The sequence below is a fragment of the Podarcis gaigeae genome (assembly GCF_964106915.1).
Source record: "Podarcis gaigeae genome assembly, chromosome: 18".
Classification (NCBI taxonomy): domain Eukaryota; kingdom Metazoa; phylum Chordata; class Lepidosauria; order Squamata; family Lacertidae; genus Podarcis; species Podarcis gaigeae.
This window is the reverse complement of record NC_139696.1, coordinates 1,463,395-1,490,214: the sequence shown is the minus strand read 5'-3', so window position 1 is coordinate 1,490,214 and position 26,820 is coordinate 1,463,395. Positions and strand designations below refer to the sequence as shown.

The following is a 26,820-nucleotide window of genomic DNA, read 5'->3' as shown; positions in this document are numbered from 1 at the left end:
TGAACATTGCATCAATTGCTGCATGCATGCATTAATATATCATTATTAGGGTGCAATAGCCAAGTTGCAATCAGCTGGCATTTTGCCAAGTTGCAATCAACTGGAGGAGAGACAAAAGGCAAAAAAAGGAGGCGGAAATAATAAATAACAGCACAGTCTGTTTTGCTGGCCTTGAATATGCATGCATATTATTGCATCAATTGCTGCATGCATGCATTAATATAACATTATTCGGGTGCAATAGCCACGTTGCAATCAGCTGGCATTTTTGGAAAGAGGGTTTTTTGGGGGGTGGTTGGGGGTAAAGAGGGACGCCAAAGGGGTTGCAACTAATGTGGAGTTTGCAAAGTGAAGGGTGAGGGGAAGCAAAAGAGGCGTGGCTTGGGCCTGAGGATGCTGTGCAAGAAAAGTAATGCAGGGATGTAGCAAAATATGGAACGCTTCACGAATTTGCGTGTCATCCTTGCGCAGGGGCCATGCTAATCTTCTCTGTATCGTTCCAATTTTAGTATATGTGCTGCCGAAGCGAGCACAAACTTATCTTCTACCGCAGCTATATATAAACCTCTGATTTGAAAATATTTCCAAGTCATGGTATAAAAATGTTGTTGTCTTTTCTTCCTGCATTTGCGCCTCCTGTTCTTTTCTAAACCCCCCCACCAAGCTACCCCTTAGTCTCCTCGCCTTCTCAAATTAATCCATCCTATTTCTTTTAATTTTCCGCACCCCGATGCATGCTGGGAGGCCACCTATGCAAATCTGACCCCTCCTAGTCTCTTCCTATTGAACAGGCGAGAGGCGGGTTGAGAGAGAGGTCCTCACTCTGTCCTTCGAACTGCCTGAAAAGAAAAGGGGAGATTTGACTCGCCCCACTGAAACGAGCCCGTTTTGACAGAAGAGGGAAGGGATGCGTGTAGTTGCCGTGCGGTTTTAAAAATTATTTTATTCCGGCCGTTTGTTGTTGTTTTTTCAGGCACTCTTTAAGACAGCTGAGAGGAAGGGGTCCTTAACTAGGGCAGCAGGAGTTGGCGCAGGCGCAGAGCAGCCGGGCAGCCTGGATAGAGCGTTGGTGAGTAGGGGGGGAATGGAAGAGTTCATTTGTTACCCCTGGGGGGGGGGGAATATGCCCAAAACTAGCAATTTAACAATTTTAAGTGCTGGGTAATCACCCCAATAGGTGTTTTTCAGGGCAATTTCCAACTCCAGGGGGATTTCTCCCCTTTTTCTTGCTGGGGCAATTAATCTTTGCGGTGCAATTGAATTAAACCTGCTGTTGCAATTCCTTGCACTCTTAATTTTGCAGATTTAAATGCATGCCCTAGCAGCTGGATTTGCAAAATTAAGAGTGCAATGATTTCTCCTAAAAAAATTAATTTAAAAAACCCGATTTGGAAAAATGCTCCATTGGCTTTCTAAAGAAAATGAACTCACCATGTTATCTGTCATTGCCAGTGAAATTCAATTTTCCCTTTCTTGCAAAGCTCTTGGGAGCCAGCAAGAAAGTGGTGGTCTTAACTGAACCAAACAGGAATTAAAATTGCAAAATTAAGGGTCCTCCCATTTCTTGCTTTCTTTTATTTTTAAAAGCTTCCTAGATTTGCAAATAAAAGCGGATCATTGAGCGCATTCGAAATAATTGCAGGTGCAGAAATATTTATTTTCACTCCCTTCTTTCCACAAAATGAAATCAATGCTAACAGCATGCTATAAGTGGCTTTCACCGGAAACTTAAAATAAATAGGGTTTTGGTTTAGCAACAGGGGTGTTGGGCAGTGATTCAAATGTGGAGCTTTTCCCATGCAACCATGTAACAAATGTGTTCCTTGGATTATTGGTTTTCCAAAATTTTAAACAAACAAACATACATCTTAACTGTGCTTGGTTTAATTTTAGTTACATTGTTAAGTGACTTCCTCAAATCCCCCTTGCTGAGTTTCAATGTATATCATTGTAAGAGTTTTCCAAAACCAATTTTCTCATAAAATTAACTTAATCGCTTAACATCAAACTTTAGCTTCATTTTGACTTTAAACATATTATTCTCTAACATCACATAATTAAATCCTAGGCCTATCTGGTATTTGCAAGTATTCCCAGTTGTTATCTTAGCATATTTAACTAAATAGTCTTTGAATTTTATCCAGTACTCCTGGTACTCCTCCTCCTTCTGGTTGCGGACTCTTCTGAAAAGTCCATCGTCTTCATCTGCCATTCCTCCACTGTTGGGACTTCTTGTGATTTCCCACTTTTGGCCAACAAAATTCTAGCTGCAGTTGTGGCACACAAAAACAATCTAACATCTTTTGGGGGCAATTCCAAGAAGAAAGGCCTCTGGTTTCTTAATAAATGTATATTTCAACCTTTTTTCAATTCATTATAAATCTTCTCCCAGAAGTCTTTCACCTTGGAGCATCTCCACCACATATGATGAAAGGTACCCTCTTTTTCTTTGCATTTCCAGCATAGATTGTCAACTCCTGCCCCGCGCCGCCGGTCTCGGAGCAAGATGGACCTGGCGTACGTCTGTGAGTGGGAGAAGCGCCCCAAGAGCAACCACTGCCCCTCCATCCCTCTGGTCTGCGCCTGGTCCTGCCGCAACCTGATCGCGTTCACGACGGACCTCAAGAATGAAGAGGAGAAAGGTAATTCCTTGCAGGGAAAAGCCTGTCGAGAAAACCCAGAGCAGCTTCTGCTCTCCAGCTGAGCATCCCTCGTAAGTCTAAGGCTGGCTCTCCTCTTTTCTTTTCTCCTTCTTCCTTAGACCTCACCCACATGATTCACATCCTAGACATGGAGCACCCCTGGGACGTCTGCTCCATCAATTCCGGACACGTGGAAATCATTACTTGCCTGGAATGGGATCAGTCGGGTAAGGAAACCCTCAATGCAGCTTGCAAAATAAACGTAGCAGTGAAATATATAAGCATAGCAATTATGTGTGTGTGTGTGTATATGGATAATCTCTGCTCTCTCTGTGTGTGTATATGTGTGTGTGGATAATCTCATTGCTGTGTGTGTGTGTGGAGGCAATGAGAGATTTTACTTTCTTGGGTTCCATGATCACTGCAGAGGGTGACAGCAGCCACAAAATTAAAAGACGCCTGCTTCTGGGGAGAAAAGCGATGGCAAACCTAGACAGCGTCTTAAAAAGCAGAGACATCACCTTGCCAACAAAGGTCCATATAGTTAAAGCCATGGTTTTCCCAGGAGTGATGTATGGAAGGGACCATCAAGAAGGCTGATCGCCGAAGAATGGATGCTTTTGAATTCTGGTGCTGGAGGAGACTCTTGAGAGTCCCATGGACTGCAAGAAGATCCAACCTCTCCATTCTGAAGGAAATCAGCCCTGAGTGCTCACTGGAAGGACAGATCCTGAAGCTGAGGCTGCAAGACTTTGGCCACCTCATGAGAAGAGAAGACTCCCTGGAAAAGACCCTGATGCTGGGAAAGATGGAGGGCGCAAGGAGAAGGGGACGACAGAGGATGAGATGGTTGGACAGTGTTCTCGAAGTGACCAGCATGAGTCTGACCAAACTGCAGGAGGCAGTGGAAGACAGGAGGGCCTGGCGTGCTCTGGTCCAGGGGGTCACAAAGAGGCGGACACGACTAAACGACTGAACAACAACCTGTGTGTGTGTGGATAATCTCTGCTCTGTGTGTGTGTGTGGTGTGTATGAATATATATATGTGTGTGTGTGTATATATGGATAATCTTATTGCTCCATGTGTGTTTGTGGTGTGTATATGTGTGTGTGTGTGTATGGATAATCTCATTGCTGTGGGTGTGTGGGCATACACACACACACACACACACACACACACACACACACACTGTTTTACAATTTAAAGTGCAGTGGTACCTTGGTTCTCAAACTTAATCCATCCCGGAAGCCCATTCCAAAACCAAGCCACGCTTCTTTCCCATACAAAGTAATGCAAAACGGATTAATCTCAGGCTTTTAAAAACAACTCCTAAAAACAGCAATTTAACATGAATTTAAGATTAGCCTCTAGGCGCAATGATGCGTTTGGGACGCAGGGTGGGACAGAGAAAATTGGCCTTAAGAACTTTGATTGGAAAGCTTTCGTAGCTCCAAGGTGAGAGGCTGTCCAAATCCGTGGGGAGGTTTTTTTCTGGCGCTTCTTCCAGACGGAAGAGCTTTTTTGACTCTCTCCCGCTGCAGGATCCCGGCTGCTGTCCGCCGACGCCGACGGCCGCATCAAATGTTGGAGCATGGTTGAGCACTTGGCCAACAGCTGGGAGAGCGCCGTGGGCAGCGTGGTCGAAGGCGACCCCATCGTGGCACTCTCGTGGCTGCACAACGGTGTGAAGCTGGCTTTGCACGTGGAGAAGGTGAGCGAGGCCGGTCAGGAGGGTTTCGTCGTCTAGGGCTTGCCAATCAGAAGATCGGTGGTTCGAATCCCCGCAATGACAGGGTGAGCTCCCATTGCTCGGTCCCTGCTCCTGCCCACCTAGCAGTTTGAAAGCACACCAGTGCAAGTAGATAAATAGGTACCACTCCGGCAGGGAGGTAAACGGCGTTTCCATGCGCTGCTCTGGTTCACCAGAAGCGGCTCCGTCCTGCTGGCCACATGACCCGGAAGCTGTATGCCGGCTCCCTCGTCCAATAAAGTGAGATGAGTGCTGCAACCCCAGAGTCGGCCACGACTGTACCTAACAGTCAGGGGTCCCTTTACCTTTACCTTTAAACTAGCTGTAGCTTAGGGCCCCACTCTCTTGCGGGCCCCCCCCAAAAAATTTAAGGGAAAAAAAACCTGGCCGTACATTTCCAAAATACAAGATAAAAAACAAATAAAATAAAACCTACATCCAGCAACAGTGTTTTGTGTTGTGTAGTCTCCTCTGATGTAAGTCATGTGCCCCGCCTGCTCCCTCAAATATCACTGGTTTGCTCCTTTTTATATATAGGGTGCCGACATTCTGTTTTTTATAATTATTAGTAGTTTGCATCATATATTTACACCTCTTATTATTTCACGTTATAGCAAGTTTCTAGAGACTAGATTGTGAGTTTTTCCCAATTGTGTTTCTAAAGGAACTTTTGCTATTGCCAAATGCCAATGTGTTTGCGTTATTAAGTTTGTTGTGAATAAAAAATCATTTTAAGTTAGAACTTAATACTTATTTCACTATTAATATACTTCTTAATTGTATTTTAGGTCAACAGTTACTTTGATAAAATACACACTTTGTTATGTGCAAAGGGCTTGAGATACCTATATTACCCTATAGCATAGATTGAACACAAAAAACAGTGACCATTTGTTGTTGACAAAGGACGGCTGTGCATAGAAAGTGCCCCATGACCTTCAGGAGCTGAGTGCCTTATCAAATCTAATTCCGGCCCTCTATCCAGCTATCTATCTATATCTATATCTATCTATCTATCTATCTATCTATCTATCTATCTATCATCTATCTATCATCTATCTATTTCTATCCTGCCTTTCAATTCATGGACTCACTTTTTATCTAGGCTTTTTAAAAAAATCATTTTTATTGGTTTTCCAATAAAAAAACCTCCAATTAAGTATCCAATCCTAATACATCAATTAGAAAAATAAAAAAACTAAAATAAAAAAGATCAAATTGTATTTACCGATTTCTCGATTTTTTTTATCCAACCAGTCGGGAGCGTCAAACTTTGGCGAGAAGTTCTCGCGGGTCAAGTTCTCCCCGTCGCTGACACTCTTTGGGGGCAAGCCGATGGAAGGCTGGATCGCAGTCACCATCAGCGGCCTGGTGACGGTCTCGCTGCTGAAGCCCAACGGGCAGGTGCTGACCTCGACGGAGAGCCTGTGCCGCTTGCGGTGCCGCGTGGCGCTGGCCGACATCGCCTTCACGGGCGGGGGCAACATTGTGGTGGCCACCTCGGACGGCAGCAGCGCCTCGCCCGTCCAGTTCTACAAGGTCTGCGTCAGCGTGGTGAACGAGAAGTGCAAGATTGACACCGAAATCCTGCCGTCGCTCTTCATGCGATGCACCACGGACCTCGCCCGCAAGGACAAGTACCCGGCCATCACCCACTTGAAGTTCCTCACCCGGGACATGTCCGAGCAGGTGAGGCCTTCCCGGGTGGCGAGTTCGAATCCCCCCTCGCCGTAGCTGTCAACCGTCCCTTATTTGGCGGGACAGTCCCTTATCCCAGGGCCGTGTCCCGCTGCTGTCCCTCATTGGTGATGTCCCTTTAATTTCCCGGGTTTCAAAGGAAGCAGCTCCTCTCCCTCCCTCGCTGCCGCCTGACTTGTTGCCCTATTATGATTTGGTGTACAGTGGTACAAGGGACGTGGGTGGCACTGTGGGTTAAACCCCAGAGCCTAGGACTTGCTGATCAGAAGGTCGGCAGTTTAAATCCCCGCGACGGGGTGAGCTCCCGTTGCTCGGTCCCTGCTCCTGCCCACCTAGCAGTTCAAAAGCACCTCAAAGCGCAAGTAGATCAATAGGTACCGCTCCGGCGGGAAGGTAACGGTGTTTCCGTGCGCTGCTCTGGTTCGCCAGAAGCGGCTTAGTCCTGCTGGCCACATGACCCGGTTGTATGCCGGCTCCCTCGGCCAGTAAAGCGAGATGAGCGCCACAATCCCAGAGTCAGCCATGACTGGACCTAATGGTCAGGGGTCCCTTTACTTTTACCTTATACAGTGCCACCTCAGGTTACAGACGCTTCAGGTTACAGACTCCACTAACCCAGAAATAGTACCTTGGGTTAAGAACTTTGCTTCAGGATGAGAACAGAAATTGTGCTCCAGCGGCACGGCGGCGGTGGGAGGCCCCATTAGCTAAAGTGGTGCTTCAGATTAAGAACAGTTTCAGCTTAAGAACGGACCTCCGGAACGAATTAAGTACGTAACCAGAGGTACCACTGTACGGCATTTTTCTCTGCTCACCCTTCAGATGTTGCTTTGCGCCTCCAACCAAAATAACAGCAACGTGGAGTGCTGGTCTCTCCGGAAAGAGGGCTTGCCGGTCAACAATATCTTCCAACAGATCTCCCCCACAGGTGAGTTTCCTTCTGACGCTCTCTTCCATCTCTCTATCTCTCCTTTCCTTCCTTCTGACTCTCTTTTCCATCTCTCTATCTCTCTTTCCTTCCTTCTGACTCTCTTTTCCATCTCTCTATCTCTCCTTTCTTTCTTTCCTTCCTTCTCTCTTCCATCTCTCTATCTCTCCTTTCCTTCCTTCCTTCTCTCTTTTCCATCTCTATCTCTCCTTTCCTCCAACAACAACCCTGCAAGGTCGGTCAGGTCAGAGGCGCAAGTGGCCAGCCCCCTGAGGCGTCGCCCAGAGAGAGTGGGGGGAGAATTTGAACTCAGGTCCCGGTCTGAGTCTCTTAACCGCTACGCTGCGCTCCTTATTCTCCTGCCTTCTTCTTATTACTTCTCAGTCGGCGACAAACCGCCCATGATTTTGAAGTGGCGGATACTCTCGGCCGCCAACGACCTCGACCGCGTTTCGGCCGTGGCTCTCCCGAAACTCCCCATTTCCTTGACCAGCACGGATCTGAAAGTCGCCAACGACACCAAATTCTACCCTGGCTTAGGTGAGGAAACCTCTCCCTGTCCCTTGGAAATGTCGTCATTCTTATTTCGCAATATACAGTATATATATGTATTATTGAATTTTCAAAAGTCTGACATTTATCCTTCGGTATACCTCGTTAAGTTTATCGTTTCTCAACTTCCTGCCCCTCCCCCCCCGTGGCGTTTAAATCCCCCCCTCCGCGGCTCAATACCTCATCGTTCGTCTTTTTTTCCTTTTCCCAATCTTTTTATCGGTTTTACCTTTTAACGAAACGTCACTAAATTAATACGTTTCCCCCCCTACAAAAGTAGACTTCCAGTAAACTCTTTCCTTGTCGTTTAACTGCATTGTAGACCCCAGCTAGCTCCTTTTTAAAAATCCATTTCCTGGTAATCTCCTTCTTATTGCAACGTTGCCATTTTATTCATTTAAAAATAGACAGCTGTCCATTTACCCATACGGTACCGTATTTTCCCATGTATAGGACGAGGTTTTTTGACCCCAAAATCATGCCAAAAAACGGGTCGTCCTATACACGGATAATTGGCGGCCCGTGCGCTAGGGAGCTTCCCGCCTGCAGCGGCGTACAAATTTGATTGGGGAGTTCAAAATTCGTGGGAACGAATTAGAGATTTGCCCATAGGGATCAATGAAAACCGGGGACTCATTATACAAACAAACCGATCGATCAGTAGGATGGCAGCTAACAGATTGAGACTGAATCCTGACAAGACAGAAGTCCTGTTTTGGGGGGACAGGGGGCGGGCAGGTGTGGAGGACGCCCTGGTCCTGAATGGGGTGACTGTGCCCCCGAAGGACCAGGTGCACAACCTGGGAGTCATTTTGGACCCACAGCTGTCCATGGAGGCGCAGGTCAGTTCTGTGTCCAGGGCAGCTCCATCTGGTACGCAGGATGAAACCCTCCCTGCCCGCAGACTGTCTGGCCAGAGTGGTGCATGCTCTGGTTATCTCCCTCTTGGACTACTGCAATACGCTCTCCGTGGGGCTGCCTTTGAAGGTGACCCAGAAACTACAACTAATCTAGAACGCGGCAGCTAGACTGGGAGCGGCCACCGTGACCATATAACACCAGTCCTGAAAGACCTACATTGGCTCTCAGTACGTTTCCGAGCACAATTCAAAGTTTCGGTGCTGACCTTTAAAGCCCTAAATGGCCTAAATCCTGTATATCTGAAGGAGCGTCTCCACCCCCATTGTTCTACCCGGACACTGAGGTCCAGCTCCGAGGGCCTTCTGGCAGTTACAGGGAACCAGGCAGAGGGCCTTCTCAGTGGTGGCGCCCGCACTGTGGAACGCCTTCCCACCAGATGTCAAAGAGAACAACAACTACCAGACTTTTAGAAGACATCTGAAGGCAGCCCTGTTTAGGGAAGCTTTTAATGTTTGATATATTACAGTATTTTAATATTTTTGGGGAAGCCGCCCAGAGTGGCTGGGGAAGCCCAGCCAGATGGGCAGGGTATAAATAAATTATTATTATTATTATTATTATTATTATTATTATTCAGTAAGTGGGACCTGCATGTGGGTCTTGAGTTCCAGTTTCCCTCTGAAATTTTCCCCGCCTCGTGCTGTCCCCCCCCCCTCACCCGCCGACCCAGGACTTGCACTCGCCTTCCACGACGGCAGCGTCCACATCATCCACCGCGTCTCCCTGCAGACCATGGCGGTCTTCTACGGATCAACGTCCCAGCGTCCAGCGGAAGAACAAGCCATCAAGAGGCAGAGGACGGCCGGACCCCTGGTCCACTTCAAAGCCATGCAGATGTCCTGGACGTCGCTGGCTTTGGTCGGCGTCGATAGCCACGGGAAGGTAAATGGAAAACTAACAATGACTAATCTTTATATCATAGCACTTTATATATTTTCCAATTCTAATATAAAAGGTAAAGGGACCCCTGACCGTTAGGTCCAGTCGTGGCCGACTCTGGGGTTGCGGCGCTCTTCTCGCTTTACTGGCCGAGGGAGCCGAAGTACAGCTTCCGGGTCATGTGGCCAGCAGGACTAAGCCGCTTCTGGTGAACCAGAGCAGCGCACGGAAACACCATTTACCTTCCCGCCGGAGCGGTACCCATTTATCTACTTGCACTTTGAGGTGCTTTCGAACTGCTAGGTTGGCCGGAGCAGGGACCGAGCAACGGGAGCTCACCCCGTCATTGCGGGGATTCGAACCCCCGACCTTCTGATCAGCAAGTCCTAGGCTCTGTGGTTTAACCCACAGTGCCACCCATGTCCCAATTCTAATATAACTCGTTACAAAACGCCTCCAAGTTTAAATAAATGTAGAAGGATCAAAAATTCCTCTTTGCAAGTCTTCGGATAACCCTACTAGTGTTGTTCACTGCTTACGACGATCTTTCAAATATTGTATAAATTGACTCCAGTCCTTTTGGAATAATTGAGCATGCTGGTTTCAGATTTTTCCCGTCAGCTTCGCCAGTTCTGCAAAGTCCATCACCATCTTTGCGCTAAAAGAATTCTTTCCACTGTCGTTGCACATAAGAACAATTTTTTAATCTTTTCTCCGTATCTCTACTAATACCCAGGAAAAAGGCTTCTGGTATTTTAACAAAAGCCTTTTTAAACATTTTCTTTAACTCGTTATATATCATTTCCCAGAAAGCCTTTACCTCTTTGCAAGTCCGCCAGATGTGGTAGAATAAACCTTCCCTTTCTTTACATTTTCAGCACTCGTTGGATCTTGCCTTGGACGGTTTAGCTGGCGTTAAATACCATGTGTATATCATTTTCTTTAAGTGCAATGCATGCAGTTAAGTTAACGCCTTCCTTCCACAACCTTCTCCAAGATCCTAACTGAATATTATATCCAAAATCTTTAGCCCAGGGGCCAGCAAACTTTTAAAATAAAAGCACATATTCTACTCATGTAAAAACACCAGGCAGTTTCTACTCATGTAAAAACACCAGGCAGGCCCCACAAATAACCCAGAAATGCATTTTAAATAAAAGGACACATTCTACTTGTGCAAAAACACGCTGATTCCTGGACCGTCCAGGGGCCAGATTGAGAAGGCGATTGGGCCGAATCCAGCCCCCGAGCCTTAGTTTGCCTACCCATGTTCTAGTAGCAGGTGGTTTCCAGACTTGCTTGCCTGAACTGAAGTTCAATCCGGATAAGGCAGAAAGGTTTTAGCCTAGAGGCCAGCAAACTTTTTCAGCAGGGGGCCAGTCCCCTGTCCCTCAGACCTTGTGGGGGGCCCGGACTATGTTTTTGGGGGGAAATGAACAAATTCCTATGCCTCACAAATACCCCAGAGATGCATTTTAAATAAAAGCACGCATTCTACTCATGCAAAAACACGCTGATTCCTGGACCATCCAGGGGCCAGATTGAGAAGGCGATTGGGCCGGATCCGGCCCCTGGGCCTCAGTTTGCCTCCCCATTCTTTAGCCCACTGTATCGCCACCCCTTTCCCCTCTTCATCTTGAGTATGATTACGTTTCCAATGCTTAATTGGTGCTTAAACGGTTATCGTCCCTTCCGACCTCTCGCCACGCCAGCTCAGCATGCTACGGATCTCCCCGTCGATGGGCCATATCCTGGACATGAACATTGCCCTGCGACACTTGCTGTTCCTCCTGGAGTATTGCATGGTGACCGGATACGACTGGTGGGACATACTGCTTCACGTCCAGCCCAGCATGGTGCAAAACCTGGTGGAGAAGCTTCACGAAGAATACATGCGCCAGAATGCGGCCCTGCAGCAGGTGAGGCGGGAAGGGAGAAAGCTCCTTCGCCCGGAGTGCGCTGGAGTTGAGTGGATGGCGCCGAAGGGTGCTGGCATGCACGGAGGCGCCGTTTTGCAACCCGCCAGCAGGTGGCGCTAGCCATCTCAAGCTCCTCGGGGATAGGAAAGGGTTCCTTTGTGATGGGCGCATATGTCATTTTGCATTTCCCAGTGCAGAAAGTGTGGCTCTGATGTGCGTTGAGATCTTTCCTGCTCCACTTACACCCTTGTGCAAATTACCATATTTTTTGCTCTATAAGACTCACTTTTTCCCTCCTAAAAAGTAAGGGGAAATGTGTGTGCGTCTTATGGAGCGAATGCAGGCTGTGCAGCTATCCCAGAAGCCAGAACAGAAAGAGGGATTGCTGCTTTCGCTGCACACCGATCCCTCTTGCTGTTCTGGCTTATGAGATTCAGATTATTTTTTTTCTTGTTTTCCTCCTCCAAAAACTAGGTGCGTCTTGTGGTCTGGTGCGTCTTATAGAGCGAAAAATACGGTAATTGAAACAAACCATGTCGTTTATGGTACGAAACTCAAATATACATGGACAAAACTCACATATTATTATTATTATTTGGAATTGAAATATTTTATGGTCACTTGTGCACCGTGATGCAGTATGAAAGGACACTTTCCGTTGTGAAATATTTGTGAGTTTAGGGAAGCTTTTAATGTTTTTTAATATTTTGTCGGAAGCCACCCAGAGTGGCTGGGGAAACCCAGCCAGATGGACGGGGTAGAAATAATAAATTATTATTATTATATGCGTACGTTAGTCACGGATATGACCTCCGCTATTTTTAAGCAGCATTTGAACACGGTTTGGCATGGAGTCTACTAGTTTCGAACAGTCCCTGTTGATTTTCGGATCCCTCTACCACACTTGAATCAGTTCTTTTGTAGAACCTCAATATATTGCGGCGAGCGCATCATTCCCTCTACCGGCTGCAGGCTTCCGACACCATAATGGTCAACTGACTTTTCGTGTTTGTTTTGAGTACAGGATTATGAGTAAAATATATAAAAAAACGCTTTATTTCAATTAATTTGCACAGGGGTTCAATTTAGGAGGGTTCTGGGAGCTTCTTTGCGTGAAAGAAGCACGCAGAAGGTGTGTGATGTTTGGGTTATATACCTTAGACAGGGTGGTAAAGGTAAAGGGACCCCTGACCATTAGGTCCAGCCACGGACGACTCTGGGGTTGCGGTGCTCATCTCGCTTTATTGGCCGAGGGAGCCGGCGTACAGCTTCTGGGTCATGTGGCCAGTAGGACTAAGCCGCTTCTGGCGAACCAGAGCAGCACATGGAAACGCCGTTTACCTTCCTGCCAGAGCAGTACCTATTTATCTGCTTGCACTTTGATGTGCTTTCGAACTGCTAGGTGGGCAGGAGCTGGGACCGAGCAACGGGAGCTCACCCCGTCATTGCGGGGATTCGAACCGCCGACCTCCTGATTGGCAAGCACAGGAGGCTCAGTGGTATAGACAACAACTAGACTAAAGGTAAAGGGACCCCTGACCGTTAAGTCCACTCGTGACCGACTCTGGGGTTGAAGCACTCATCTCGCTTTACTGGCCGAGGGAGCCGGCGTACAGCTTCCGGGTCATGTGGCCAGCAGGACTAAGCCGCTTCTGGCGAACCAGAGCAGCGCACGGAAACGCCGTTTACCTTCCCGCCAGAGTGGTACCTATTTATCTACTTGCACTTTGACGTGCTTTCGAACTGCTAGATTGGCAGGAGCAGGGACCGAGCAACGGGAGCTCACCCCGTCATTGCGGGGATTCGAACCGCCGACCTTCTGATCGGCAAGCCCTAGGCTCTGTGGTTTAACCCACAGCGCCACCCACGTCCCCTTAGACAGGGTGGACTTGATTGAAATCAAATTGATTTCAATCACGATTTCAATCGCTAGCCAGTAAGGCTTCATTTAAATCATTATTATTTTGCAGACAGACTCATTCTTGCTGGTATCGTCTTAATATTTACAACCAGACGACTGGATTTCTTAGGGAAAGGCCAATCCTAGACGTGACCATTCTGCTTATTTGCCTTCAGTCGCAGTGAAGCTCTGTTGGATAAAATATTCATTGCCTCTGGTCTCTTCTGGGGGGATCCTGCAACGTGTTTTAAAATTTTACTGCGCTAACACGTCGGAATCTGCTCTGGGTCAATATTGCGTGGAATTTCACGACAGGGTGACCCTTTTTTTTGCTTTGGCAGGTGCTCTCGACCCGGATTATTTCCATGAAGGCATCGCTGTGCAAGCTCTCCTCCACCACGGTGTCTCGGGTGTGCGACTATCACGCCAAACTTTTCCTGATCGCCATCAGCTGCACCCTCAAATCGCTCCTCCGCCCCCCAGTCCTGAACACCCCAGACAAAAGCCCCGGCGACCGTCTCACAGAGATCTGCTCCAAGATCACGGACGTGGGTGCGTGGCAGTCTCCCCAGTGACATACTGTATTTTTTGCTCTATAAGACTCACTTTTCCCCTCCTAAAAAGTAAGGGGAGATGTGTGGGCGTCTTATGGAGCGAATGCAGGCTGCGCAGCTATCCCAGAAGCCAGAACAGAAAGAGGGATTGCTGCTTTCGCTGCGCAGCGATCCCTCTTGCTCTTCTGGCTTCTGAGATTCAGAATATATATATTTTTTTGTTTTCCTCCTCCAAAAACTAGGTGCGTCTTGTGGTCTGGTGCCTCTTATAGAGCGAAAAATACGGTAATAACAAGAACTCCCTTTCCAGATATCGACAAAGTGATGATCAACTTGAAGACGGAGGAGTTTGTCTTAGAAATGACCACTTTGCAGTCTCTCCAACAGCTGATTCAGTGGGTCGGCGACTTTGTCCTCTACCTGTTGGCCAGCCTTCCGAACCAGGTGAGACCCCCTCCCAAGCCCCCCACTGTGCCAACACTTTCCCAAATTGCCTTCCGGGTCGACCGGCGATCCGACTCTCCGCCTACTTTCCAGGGACGGTGCGTGAATTCAAATAGTCTTTAAATTTCTTCCAGTCTTCTTCGTGTTCTTCTTCTTTCTGGTCGCGGATTCTTTCCTAACCTGCCCCCTTTTCCCCCAGGGCTCGGGTCCCGTTCGCCCGGGACACAGCTTCCTCCGCGACGGCTCCTCCCTAGCCATGCTGCGGGAGCTGATGGTCGTGATTCGCATCTGGGGCCTCTTGAAGCCCAGCTGCCTGCCCATCTACACGGCCACTTCTGATACGCAGGACAGCATGTCCCTCCTCTTCCGGCTCTTGACCAAACTTTGGCTGTGCTGTGAGTAGGGGACGAAGGCCTCCTCCGCTGCAGGGCTGTCGTGCGAGGCTCCGTGCAACTGCAGATAGAGCAATATAGAAATGAAATTAAAGCGGAACTTATTCATTAATAAGGGCTGTTGCGCAAGGGTCGATGCAACTGCAGATTTTGCAATATAGAAATGAAATTAAAGCGGAATCGATTCATTCAGCCTTTATTCGCATAATTCAGACCAGGGTGGATAAAAATCAGTGCAAACCGGATTTGTTTTTATTTAAATCAGATTTGTTTTTTATTTAAATCAGATTTTTAAAATAGAGTGGTAAGTTGATTTTTTAACCAGATTTGTTTTTCATTTAAATCAGATTTTTAAAATAAATTGCTAAGTATATGTGTGCGTGTGTGTGTGTGTGTATACACACACATATATATTTATATAAAAAGTTTAACCACATCAGTTAACAAACATGGATACACATGGTGTAAGTTATCATTTTTTTTATTTCAATTGGATTTTTAAAATAAAATGCTTTTAGAGGGGTAAAAATTATCTCTAAAGTTACATTATAGTCCAAAGGCTGGCAATCAGGAAATAAGGATTTCAGTTTTTTCATGTGTGCTAAAACTCCCTCTGAGTAAAACCTTGCTTCCTGGTCCGCTAGATTTCTAGGTGCAGGGAGTCCGAAGGCAAATTTCAGGGGGCAGCTTTGCGTGTTTCAGGGGAAAACCCTGCACGAATGGAGACGGGGCTTTCTGCTCAGCTTTGCATGCAAAAGCAATTTTTTTACAAAATTTGCAAGTAAAACCTTTCTCCCTGACGCGCTAGCTTTCTAGATGCAGGGCAATTTTATTTTTTTTGAGGTACCCAGATTCACTTCCTCTGTGCCTGACCTCCCCCCCCCCCCCCATTGCCCCTCGCAGGTCGCGACGAAAGCCACCCCAGCGAGCCGGACGACGCTTTGATTGACGAGTGCTGCCTGCTGCCCAGCCAGCTGCTCATCCCGAACCTCGACTGGTTGCCCGTCAACGACGCCATCATCCACAAGCTTCAGAGCAAGCAGCCGGTCCGGATGCAGTTTGGGAAGCCCCCGGGGCAGGGGCAGGGCCACCCCACCTCCCTGCAATTCGACGCCTTCGTCAGGTGGGTGTCGGGCAATGGGGAGACAGCGGAACTCCCTGCCACAGGAATGCCACCACCAGCTGTCATGGCTTATTTAAAAGAGGAGTGGGCATACAGTGGTACCTCTCAAATCGGAACCAGTGAAGGTCCGGTGTGAGTGCCTGGAGGCGGTTGGAGGATGGATGGCGGCTAACAGATTGAGGCTGAATCCTGACAAGACAGAAGGACTGTTTCTGGGGGACAGGGGGCGGGCAGGTGTGGAGGACGCCCTGGTCTTGAATGGGGTGACTGTACCCCTGAAGGACCAGGTGTGCAGCCTGGGAGTCATTCTGGACCCACAGCTGTCCATGGAGGCGGAGGTCAATTCTGTGTCTGCCAGCTCCATCTGGTACGCAGGATGAGACCCTCCCTGCCCGCAGAATGTCTGGCCAGAGTGGTGCATGCTCTGCTTATCTCCCGCTTGGACTACTGCCATGCGCTGTCCGTGGGGCTACCTTGGAAAGTGACCCGGAAACTACAACTAATCCAGAATCCAGCAGCCAGACTGGGGACTGGGAGCAGCTGCCAATACCATATAACACCGGTCCTGAAAGACCTACATTGGCTCCCAGGACGTTTCCGAGCACAATTCAAAATGTTGGTGCTGACCTTGAAAGCCCTAAATGGCCCAGTAGACCTGAAGGAGCGTCTCCACCCCGGACACCGGGGTCCCTCTCCCGAGGGCCTTCTGGCGGTTTCCTCCCTGCAAGAAGCAAGGTTACAGGGAACCAGGCAGAGGGCCTTCTCGGTGGTGGCGCCCGCCCTGTGGAACACCCTCCCGTCAGATGTCAAGGAAATAAACAACCATCTGACTTTTAGAAGACATCTGAAGGCAGCCCTTTTTAGGGAAGCTTTTAATGTTTGATGGATTACTGTATTTTAATATTTTGTTGGAAGCCGCCCAGAGTGGCTGGGGAAACCCAGCCAGATGGGCGGGGTATCAATAATAAGTTGTTATTATTATTATTATTATTGCTGCTTCCCAAACGCTGATGTTTTGCCTCCTTAATTCAGGGCCCCCGGGCAGCCGAAGATCGACCACTTGCGGCGGCTCCACCTCGGAGCGTACCCCACGGAGGAGTGCAAATCTTGCACCAGGTGAGTGCCAGGAAAAAACAAAACCGGGGCGACGGGAGGCAGCGTCGCTCAGTGGTTACAGCATCCCCGGTCTGGTCTTCCCCGTCTCCTGGCAGGAGAGCGGCTGCCCCAGGTTCAAATGCCGGTAGGGCTGGGGCAGAAGGAAAGGGGGAAAGACCCGTGTGGTTTAGACCTCCGGGATGCTGCTGCCGACCCGTGCCGACAGTATGGAGCTAAGATGCAACTTCCGGTTTTGACTCCGCAGGTGCGGCTGCGTCACCATGCTGCATTCGCCCAACAAGACGACGGCCGTCAAACAATGGGAGCAGCGCTGGATCAAGAACTGCCTCTGCGGCGGGCTGTGGAGGAGGATGCCGCTGGGCTACTCGTGACAGCGCCCCCGCCAGGCCGGGAGGAAGGACTGCAGGGAAGCCGGACCAGAAAAAAATAAGGCGGTTTTGTAAATATAAAGGTTCTGAGTTTTGCAAAAAGGTTGTTTTCTTGTTTCTTGGCATTCCCTCTCCTGCAGAGTCTCTGCTTTTTTGAAGACTGAAATGCCCACCTCTCATCGGTTTGCAACACATTCACACTTTTCACATATGTTTTTAAAAATCACTTTTAATTATTTTTCCCTATCCGAATTTCGCAATGCGCTTTTGCAAAAACCGCAGAAAACAGCGGGGTAACGACGAGCACGTCCGTGGAAGCGACGTGGAAAAACACCTTGTGCCAGGAGAAGTTGTTGATTGCGGGAAACAGCAGGGATTGCACAAAAAAACCAGAGAAAATTGTGCTGAAACTGTGCTGAAACGCCGAAGGATTTTTTTGCAGATTTGGAGAACTTGAAGCCTGGAACGTGGGGGAAAGCTATGCAAAATCTTCTAAATTTTGCATCTTATTTTTAATTAATTTTATTTAACATAATTATTACAAAATATTGCAAATAGATAAAAAGTAAAGGTAAAGGTACCCCTGCCCGTACGGGCCAGTCGTGTCCGACTCTGAGGTTGTGCGCCCATCTCACTTAAGAGGCCGGGGGCCAGTGCTGTCCGGAGACACTTCCGGGTCATGTGGAAAGTGTGACGAAGCTGCTCTGGCAAGCCAGCACCAGCACAGCACACGGAAATGCTGTTTACCTTCCCACTAGAAAGCAGTCCCTATGTATCTACTTGCACTTAGGGGTGCTTTCGAACTGCTAGGAGGGCAGGAGCTGGGACCGAAAGACAGGAGCTCAGCCCGCCGCAGGGATTCGAACCGCCGACCATGCGATCGGCAAGTCCTAGGCACTGAAGTTTTACCCACAGCGCCACCTGCGTCCCCGCCACCCGTGCAAATAGATACATGCATATATATTTCAGATAAGCACACACATATAAAAAAATAAAAAGGAAAAAGGAGGAAAAGAAGGAAAATAAAAGTTGGAAGAGTCAATCAATGACATTTTCATATTCAGATATTTGTAGAATAAATTTGGAAGAAACTCTTCCAATTTTTGCATCTTAAATTTGCGGGGCAAGGAGAGTTCCTCTAGCTATTGGCGCCTAAATGGCAGCAAGGGATCCGCTGGTTGCGTTGGCCAAGACACTGTCGATCCATCCGGCGTACGGAGCGGTTCGGGTGTAAATCCCGGGTTTCTTCCAGTTGCCACAAACTCGCGAGCCGGTGGAGACGACGGCTTCGGCGACGCCGTTGCAGACGAGGGGCCCCCCCGAATCTCCCTGAGAAAAGGGGTGAGGAAAAAACAAGAACGTCAGATATTTGCCACTATTCTATAAGCCTGGGGTCAGCAAACTTTTTCAGCAGGGGGCCAGTTCACTGTCCCTCAGACCTTGTGGGGGGGCCGGACAAAAAAATATATATGAACCAATTCCTATGCCCCATAAATAACCCAGAAATGCATTTTAAATAAAAGCACACATTCTACTTGCATTAGATACTTCTAGACTTAAGAGATCGTTATCACAGTATACGTAATCCAATTGTCAAGAGATCTAGAATAGAGTGTGTTATATAATGGAAAGAAAAAGAAAAAGAAAGGAAAATGCACAACGATAATAGCGAAAAGTTGGCGTAACTAAAACTATCAAAGAAAAAGCAGTAATTAATTCATTCAAAAAAATAAATACCGTATTTTTTGCTCTATAAGACTCACTTTTTCTCTCCTAAAAAGTAAGGGGAAATGTGTGTGCGTCTTATGGAGCGAATGCAGGCTGCGCAGCTATCCCAGAAGCCAGAACAGCAAGAGGGATTGCTGCTTTCACTGCGCAGCGATCCCTCTTGCTGTTCTGGCTTCTGAGATTCAGAATATATTTTTTTCTTATTTTCCTCCTCCAAAAACTAGGTGTGTCTCGTGGTCTGGTGCGTCTTATAGAGCGAAAAATAATGGTAATTTTGCAGAGGGTCGTTTAGTGGGAAAAAGAAGAGAAGAAGAAGAGTTTGGATTAGATATCCTGCTTTATCACTACCCGAAGGAGTCTCAAAGTGGCTAACATTCTCCTTTCCCTTCCTCTCCCACAAGGTGAGTGGGGCTGAGAGACTTCAAAGAAGTGTGACTGGCCCAAGGTCACCCAGCAGCTGCATGTGGAGGAGCGGAGACCCGAACCCGGTTCCCTAGATTACGAGACTACCGCTCTTAACCACTACACCACACTGGCTCTCAAAAAACCCTGCAATGCGGCGAGGCGAGTTGCGCACATTGGAATCCTTCTCTCGCCCCGTGCGAAGAGGAGGGACTCTGGTGCCAAAAAATTACCTTGCACGAGTCTTTCTTCCTGGAGTCGGCACACATCATTTTCTCGGTCACTTCCCCGTCGTGGTGAATCCGCTGGTTGCATTTGGCTCGGCCGATGACCCCCAGCTCCACGTGCTGCAAGGTGTCTGGCCGCTTGCCCGTGTTGCGAGTGATGCCCCAGCCCGCCACCTCGCAGAGGGTCCCTTCGGGGACATCCCTGCCCTGGTGTTGGAAAGCCAGCTTCTGCACGTCCGGGTTCAAGGAGGCGGCCTCTTCCAGCTGGTTGGCAGAGATGGAGAGAGACGGTTGAAAACACAGGAGGTTTTCATAATAATAATAATTTATTATTTATACGCCACCCATCCAGCTGGGTTTCCCCAGCCACTCTGGGTGGCTCCGAATAGAATATTAAAAACACGATCAAACATTAAAAAGCTTCCCTAAACAGGGATGCCTGAAGATGTCTTCTAAAAGTCAGGCAGTTGTTTATTTCCTTGACATCTGGTGGGAGGGCGTTCCACAGGGCGGGTACCACCACCGAGAAGGCCCTCTGCCTGGTTCCCTGCAACCTCGCTTCTCGCAGGGAGGGAATCACCAGAAGACCCTTGGGAGGCGGACCCCGTGTCCGGGGTGGACGTTGTGGGTGGAGACGCTCCTTCATGTCTCCTGAGCCGTTTAGGGCTTTCAAGGTCAGCACCAGCACTTTGAATTGTGGTCAGAAATGTCCTGGGAACCAATGTAGGTCTTTCAGGACTGGTGATATGTGGTCTCGGCGGCCGCTCCCAGTCCCCACTCTGGCTGCCGCATTCTGGATTAGTTGCAGTTTCCGGGTCACTTTCAAAGGGAGCCCCACGGAGAGCGCATGGCAGTAGTCCAAGCAGGAGATAACCAGAGCATGCACCACTCTGGCCAGACAGTCTGCAGGCAGGTGGGGTCTCATCCTGCGCACCAGATGGAGCTGCCTTGGACACAGAACTGACCTGTGCCTCCATGGACAGCTGGGAGTCCAAAATGACTCCCAGGCTGCGCACCTGGTCCTTCAGGGGCCCAGTTGCCCCATTCAGGCCCAGGGAGTCCCCCACACCTGCCCGCCCCCTGTCCCCCAAAAACAGTCCTTCTGTCTTGCCAGGATTCAACCTCAATCCGTTAGCCGCCATCCATCCTCCAACCTTGCCGTTTTCAGCGCCACGCTCTCACAATTAGTCCAAAACTTCTGGCGTTTGCCAGAATAGCCTGCGTCTTATTTGCAGAAGGGATTTCCCGTAATGCAAACGTCGTGTTTTCCGGAGAACCGGTTGCTCAACGTTTTTCCACCTCTTTGGGGGAATTCCTTGAAACTGCCCTCCTCCGAACTTCTCGATTTCGGAGATCAGCACTTTGTGCTTCCTTGTCGCAGAGATATTTTTTGGGGAAAGGGCAGTCAAAATGGCAAGGCGATCCAGCTAGGGCTACCCAAACCAGCCTGCCTTTGCCTCCTATTTTATTTTCAATTTAAATCCTTTTTACTGGTTTTTATAAATGCAAAAATACAGTTAAATAGAACATAAACAAGCATAGAGACACATCACACTGGTCCTGAAAGACCTACACTGGCTCCCAGGACGTTTCCAATCACAATTCAAAGTGTTGGTGCTGACCTTGAAATCCCTAAATGGCCTCAAAGGTCCAGTAGACCTGAAGGAGCGTCTCCACCCCGGACACCGGGGTCCCTCTCCCGAGGAACTTCTGGTGGTTCCCTCCCTGCAAGAAGCAATGTTACAGGGAACCAGGCAGAGGGCCTTCTCGGTGGTGGCACCCTCTCCCGTCAGATGTCAAGGAAATAAGCAACTATCTGACTTTTAGAAGATGTCTGCAGGCAGCCCTGTTTAGGGAAGCTTTTAACGTTTGAAGTTTTATTCTGTTTTTATATGAACTGGAAGCCGCCCAAAGTGGCTGGTGGGAAAATCAGAGAGCCAGTATGGTTTAGGGGTTAGAGTGACTTACTGGGAACTGAGAGACCCAGGTTCAAATTTCCCCTTGGCCCTGAAGCTCAGTGGCTGTGACTTTGAGCCAGTCGCTGCCTCTCCGCCTGACCTAGTGAGGGTACAGGGAACCAGGCAGAGGGCCTTCTCGGTGGTGGCGCCCTCTCGCCAGATGTCAAGGAAATAGACAACTTTCTGACTTTTAGAAGACATCTGAAGGGCAGCCTTATCTAGCTTCACTCACCTGTACCAGCAAGAGGTCATCGTGGTTGGTGTCTCGGTGGCTTCCGGGGTGGGGGACCAGCTGGCGGACCCCATAGAGGCGCTTGTGGGGCTCAGGGAGAGAGAGAGATCGTGCCCCCAAGAGAACCGCAAAAGTCCCATTGCCCCTGCATGGAAAACCACCGTTAGGTTACTGGGCCAAAATGCTAGACTTCTGCAATGGGCTCTTTGTGGGGCTGCCCTTGAGCCCAGATTCGGGGGCCCAGATTGCCGACACCATTGCGGAAAAAGCCCCACCAGTTGTTCCCTTACTATTGAACCGGGTTCGAGGTTTTGGTACTCATTTGCAAATTAGTTCCCATGCAAATCCTATCATTCCTATTGAAGTTGAAAAATGTCCCCAAATCCATTGGGAAAAAATCTGGGAAACTTTATTTACAAGGCCCTGAACAACTTAGGTCCAGGGTCCCTTGGGAACGGTCGGAATAATTCCTCAATAAATTTTATTGTGATTTATAAAGAGAAATGCAATGCTTAATATCGGATATTAACGAAAAACATTTATCTAAATGCAAAAAAAAAAAAAAAGATTGACTTCCTTCGACTACAATACACGGTTCCTATCATCTCATATCTCGGTTGTCTGTAAACATTTTAAACTTTGTGGAGAGATAAATTTGTTCACCTGCGGAGTTTTCGATCTAGACTACGCCGGTCACAACTTGAGGAAGCTACCTTCTTTGTATAATTTATATGAATCGCATAATCATTCTCTCCTGATTTTTTTCACCCGATTGATTTATTTAGAATGATTTGACGCAGGATCTACTGTTTCCGCCAAGTGACAGAAAGGATTGGCTCGGCAGTCCCCCAAGGGGACAGCTCTGTAGGTTTAGAGCCCGGTGTGGAGATCACACCAAGGTTGCGGGTTCGAATCCTGTACGGGGCATCTGAATTGTGGCGGGTCAGGCTAGATGACCCCCAGGGTCCCCTTCCCGACTTGACAATTCTACAATACTAGGAATACTTACGCATCCTCCAGGCAATGGGCGGCGCTCAGCACCCATTCGTCGGCGATGAGGAAGCCCCCGCAGAGGTGCTGCCCATTCAGTTGGAGGGAGGCCATGTATGGGCGCCGGGGGGCGTCCCGGCCCCCCAGGATACGGCCTCTGGGGCGGCTTGCTGAGAAGAGCACAGAGGGTTAGATTATGGGTAGGCAACCTAATGACCTGTATGCATATAAAAACGGTTGCTATTGGGAAAACGGGAAATAAAATATTTTTTTAAAAAAATATTAAAAGGGCACAGCAGCAAATGAAAGAGGGAGGAGGAGGGCAGAGGAAAGGGAATGCAAGCCAGAATAAAGCAGTTTCTATGTTCCGGTGTTGTTTTTTGGGGAGTAGCACGGGGGTCCGACAAGCCCCGGATCTGCCCCCCCAAAACCCCCAACATGCACACTTTTTGAACAAACTTGCTTAATAGGGCAGCATATTGAAACTCAATTGCGCTTTTGTGCAATCTACTCGGCAAAGACCTGTTGAATGTGGTTTGGATGGATCTGCCCTGATTGGGAGCCCAGAAAATCCCGTATTCTCTGAGTAAACCCTAATTTGCAAGCCATGGGGCTCACCCAGCAACCTCTGAAAGTCTGCCTATATTTACATCGATTAGCATATGCAGATGTTATGCAAAATTCGCATCCTAGACCCTGTGTTGTGACAAGTCCCTTGGAAGACACAGACAACGTTGGACCACAAGGCAGCATATCGGTTAGAGCGCTGGACGAGGTTCTGGGTTCGAATTCCCCCCGAAAGTCTCTTTGTGTCCACCTCCCTCTCTCTCTGACCAACCGCACAGGGTTGTTGTGAAGTTAAAACAGAGGAAAAAAGGAAAATGTCTCACTCCCTGGACAGAATAAGGCAGGCGATCTCTATGTGGGACAAGAAGCTACAGTTAGAACTGGATATGGAACAACTGATTGGTTCAAAATTGGGAAAGGAGTCCGACAAGGCTGCATATTGTCTCCCTGCTTATTTAACTTATATGCAGAATTCATCATGCGAAAGGCTGGGCTGGATGAATCCCAAGCCGGAATTAAGATCGCCGAAAGAAATATCAACAACCTCAGATATGCAGATGACACAACCTTGATGGCAGAAAGTGAGGAGGAATTAAAGAACCTTTTAATGAGGGTGAAAGAGGAGAGCGCAAAATATGGTCTGAAGCTCAAAATCAAAAAAAAATGAAGATCATGGCCACTGGGGCCCATCACCTCCTGGCAAATAGAAGGGGAAGAAATGGAGGCAGTGAGAGATTTTACTTTCTTGGGCTCCATGATCACTGCAGATGGTGACAGCAGCCACGAAATTAAAAGACGCCTGCTTCTTGGGAGGAAAGTGATGACAAACCTAGACAGCATCTTAAAAAGCAGAGACATCACCTTGCCAACAAAGGTCCGTATAGTTAAAGCTCTGGTTTTCCCAGTAGTGATGTATGGAAGTGAGAGCTGGACCATCAAGAAGGCTGATGGCCAAAGAATGGATGCTTTTGAATTCTGGTGCTGGAGGAGACTCTGGAGAGTCCCATGGACTGCAAGAAGATCCAACCTCTCCATTCTGAAGGAAATCAGCCCTGAGTGCTCCCTGGAAGGACAGATCCTGAAGCTGAGGCTCCAAGACTTTGGCCACCTCATGAGAAGAGAAGACTCCCTGGAAAAGACCCTGATGCTGGGAAAGATGGAGGGCACAAGGAGAAGGGGACGACAGAGGACGAGATGGTGGGACAGTGTTCTCAAAGCGACCAGCATGAGGGAGGCAGTGGAAGACAGGAGGGCCTGGCGTGCTCTGGTCCAGGGGGCCACAAAGAGGCGGACACCACTAAACAACATAATAAATACCTAAATAAGATATATATATAAATGAGAGAAAGCAGGGTTTTGCAGCCGACTCACCATCTGCAGCGAAGAGGCCCAAAACTACTGGGAGCCAGATGGAAGGAAAAACCATCTTCGAGTCAGGCTGCCAGGAATAAGTTCTGCTGAACTTAGGAAAGATATATATTGGTGTGTTTGCATGTGATTTCCGGGACGTATTTTATCGGCTCCGAAGCGTGGGATTTTATTTTTCCCCTTCTCTGCACAAACACAGAAGAGGAAGCAGCCTGTTTGCCTTGGCAATCTGGCCGTTTCCTCCTTCAACACATGCAATCTGATAAAAGCTGTTTGCCAGAGCTCTGCAAGTTGCGTGGATTTTGAAATCCCCGTAACAGAGTCCTTGGGACAGGCCTGTCTCATATGTCCGTCAATCGATAAGTCACATTCCTTTGGGGCATTAAAAAAAGAAAAGCTCTTTTGGGTTTCCCAAGGGGGGGGGACTCAACAAATTTGGGGGTTCCCCTAGGAAAAAAACCAACTCAAATGCAAAAATAATAATAATAAACTTGCCTAAAATCCAGGACAAACTGGAGCCAGTAAGTTGTATATACAGTAGCACAATTTGAGCTTTTTCTGCTTCTAAATGTTTTCCAACCACTGCTTTATCTTTTTGTCGCAATGATCCTGTTGGTTTTTCTTTTACGTCGCATACCGCTTGGAGATATCCACCCCCCCCACAAAAGCTTCTAAATAAATAAAGTATGTCACCAATGAATCCTGTCTGCCGTTGCATGTCAGGCCCCGCCGACGCTGCCGTTGCATGTCACCTATCAAGGTCCACAAACACCACCTGGGCATGAAAACCAGACTTTTAAATGGACTATTTTGGGTGAATATTGGGCAAGGATTCCTGGGATATGTAGGAAATCAGGGGATGGGATTCATTCAGACCCATACAGCGGTTCCTTGGTTCCCGAACGCCTTGGTACTCAAACAACTTGGAACCCAAACACTACAAACCCGGAAGTAAATGTTCCGGTTTGCAAACTTTTTTTGGAAGCCGAACGTGCTCCGTTTTGAGTGTTACACTGAGTTCTGTCTGCTTTTCCTATTTATTTTGCGTTTTTGTTTTGCGGCTCTTTTTCTGTTTTTCGACTGTGGAACTCATGGATTGATTGTGTGACTGCAGTGCATTGATTATTGCTTTCATTTTATGGATCAATGGTCTGGTTAGAGAGTAAAATTCACCTTAAGTTGCTGTTTTGGGGGTTGTTTTTAAAAGTCCGGAACGGATTAATCCCTTTCGCATTGCTTTCTATGAGAAAGAGCGCCTTGGTTTTGGAACGCTTTGGTTTTGGAACGGAATTTCCGGAACGGATTAAGTTTGAGGACCGAGGTGCAGCTGTATTGAGATCATGATGGTCAAATGGAAGCAGGATCTGTCCCCAGCTGCCCCCAACAGCTGTGGGATTATCCAAGTGGCTTAACCTAAGCCTCTCCACTCCCAATAAGTGCAGGGGCTCAAGTTTCCTCCTAATTCATAGCCTGGCCAGGGGGCTCAAGAATAAGGGGCAGCCACTCTGCACGAGCTCAGAGGAAGCTACCTCTGAGCCCTTCGTAGTGGAAACAGGTTTGGGGGCATAAACCCAGCCCCAACCCCTCCTTTTCTCCCGGTTCCCCCAAGGTACAGTTAACCTGAAGACGGGAACAGGTGCAAAGAAACGAGCTCCCAAAGGATTTATCTCTCTCTGTGCTGGAACTACTCCGCCTATGCTCAGAGACTACTTCTACCCACACCTCCCCAGGATGGAGAAACTGATTCTTGCCTGGATATATTTTTAAAAGTGGGTTTAAAAGGCTACCACACCCTCCTCCCCAAAGGTTATGAAATGGATTCTTGCCTGTTTTTTGGGAAAGTGGCTGAGATGCATTCTGCTTATGCTCAGGGACTACCCACCTTTCTCCTCAAGGGTTACCAAACTGATAACTGCCTGATTATTTTTTTGTTTTTAAGTGGATGGGACGCACTCTGTTTACGCTCAGGGACTACCCGCCTTCCTCCCCAAGGGTTATCAAATTGATAATTGTCTGGGTGTGGGGTTTTTTTTGAAAGTAGGTGGGATGCACTCTGCTTATGCTCAGGGGCTAACCCCACCCTTTCCTCCCCGAGGACTGGGGAACCGTTTCCTCCCTAAAAATAATAATAATAAATTTGGCCCTAATCTAAAGGAAACTG

General features: G+C 48.2%; 2 protein-coding genes across 3 annotated transcripts; one reads left to right on the top strand and one right to left on the bottom strand.

The window, feature by feature from the left end:
- The first annotated feature begins 974 nt into the window (after positions 1-974).
- MED16 (mediator complex subunit 16) lies at positions 975-17,289 on the top strand. 2 transcript variants are annotated; one of them, XM_083720316.1, is made up of 15 exons: positions 975-1,065; positions 2,462-2,642; positions 2,762-2,869; positions 4,185-4,354; positions 5,651-6,082; positions 6,914-7,019; positions 7,404-7,559; positions 9,163-9,374; positions 11,084-11,290; positions 13,532-13,742; positions 14,055-14,188; positions 14,388-14,583; positions 15,484-15,703; positions 16,736-16,819; positions 17,064-17,289. In XM_083720316.1, exons 2-15 carry the CDS (start codon positions 2,507-2,509, stop codon positions 17,188-17,190), a joined length of 2,499 nt encoding a protein of 832 aa, XP_083576442.1. In that variant the 5' UTR covers positions 975-1,065; positions 2,462-2,506; the 3' UTR covers positions 17,191-17,289. The 2 variants fall into 2 exon arrangements, with proteins under 2 accessions (XP_083576442.1, XP_083576441.1); XM_083720315.1 differs by having other exon boundaries at positions 999-1,069; positions 2,467-2,642.
- Positions 17,290-18,216: 927 nt separating this feature from the next.
- Positions 18,217-24,859, bottom strand: CFD (complement factor D). The gene is made up of 5 exons (XM_083720731.1): positions 24,663-24,859; positions 22,744-22,894; positions 21,735-21,879; positions 19,551-19,808; positions 18,217-18,516 (listed from the first exon to the last, which is right to left on the bottom strand). The coding sequence occupies exons 1-5, from the start codon at positions 24,715-24,717 to the stop codon at positions 18,340-18,342; spliced, it is 786 nt and encodes a 261-aa protein (XP_083576857.1). The 5' UTR covers positions 24,718-24,859; the 3' UTR covers positions 18,217-18,339.
- Positions 24,860-26,820: the final 1,961 nt, after the last annotated feature.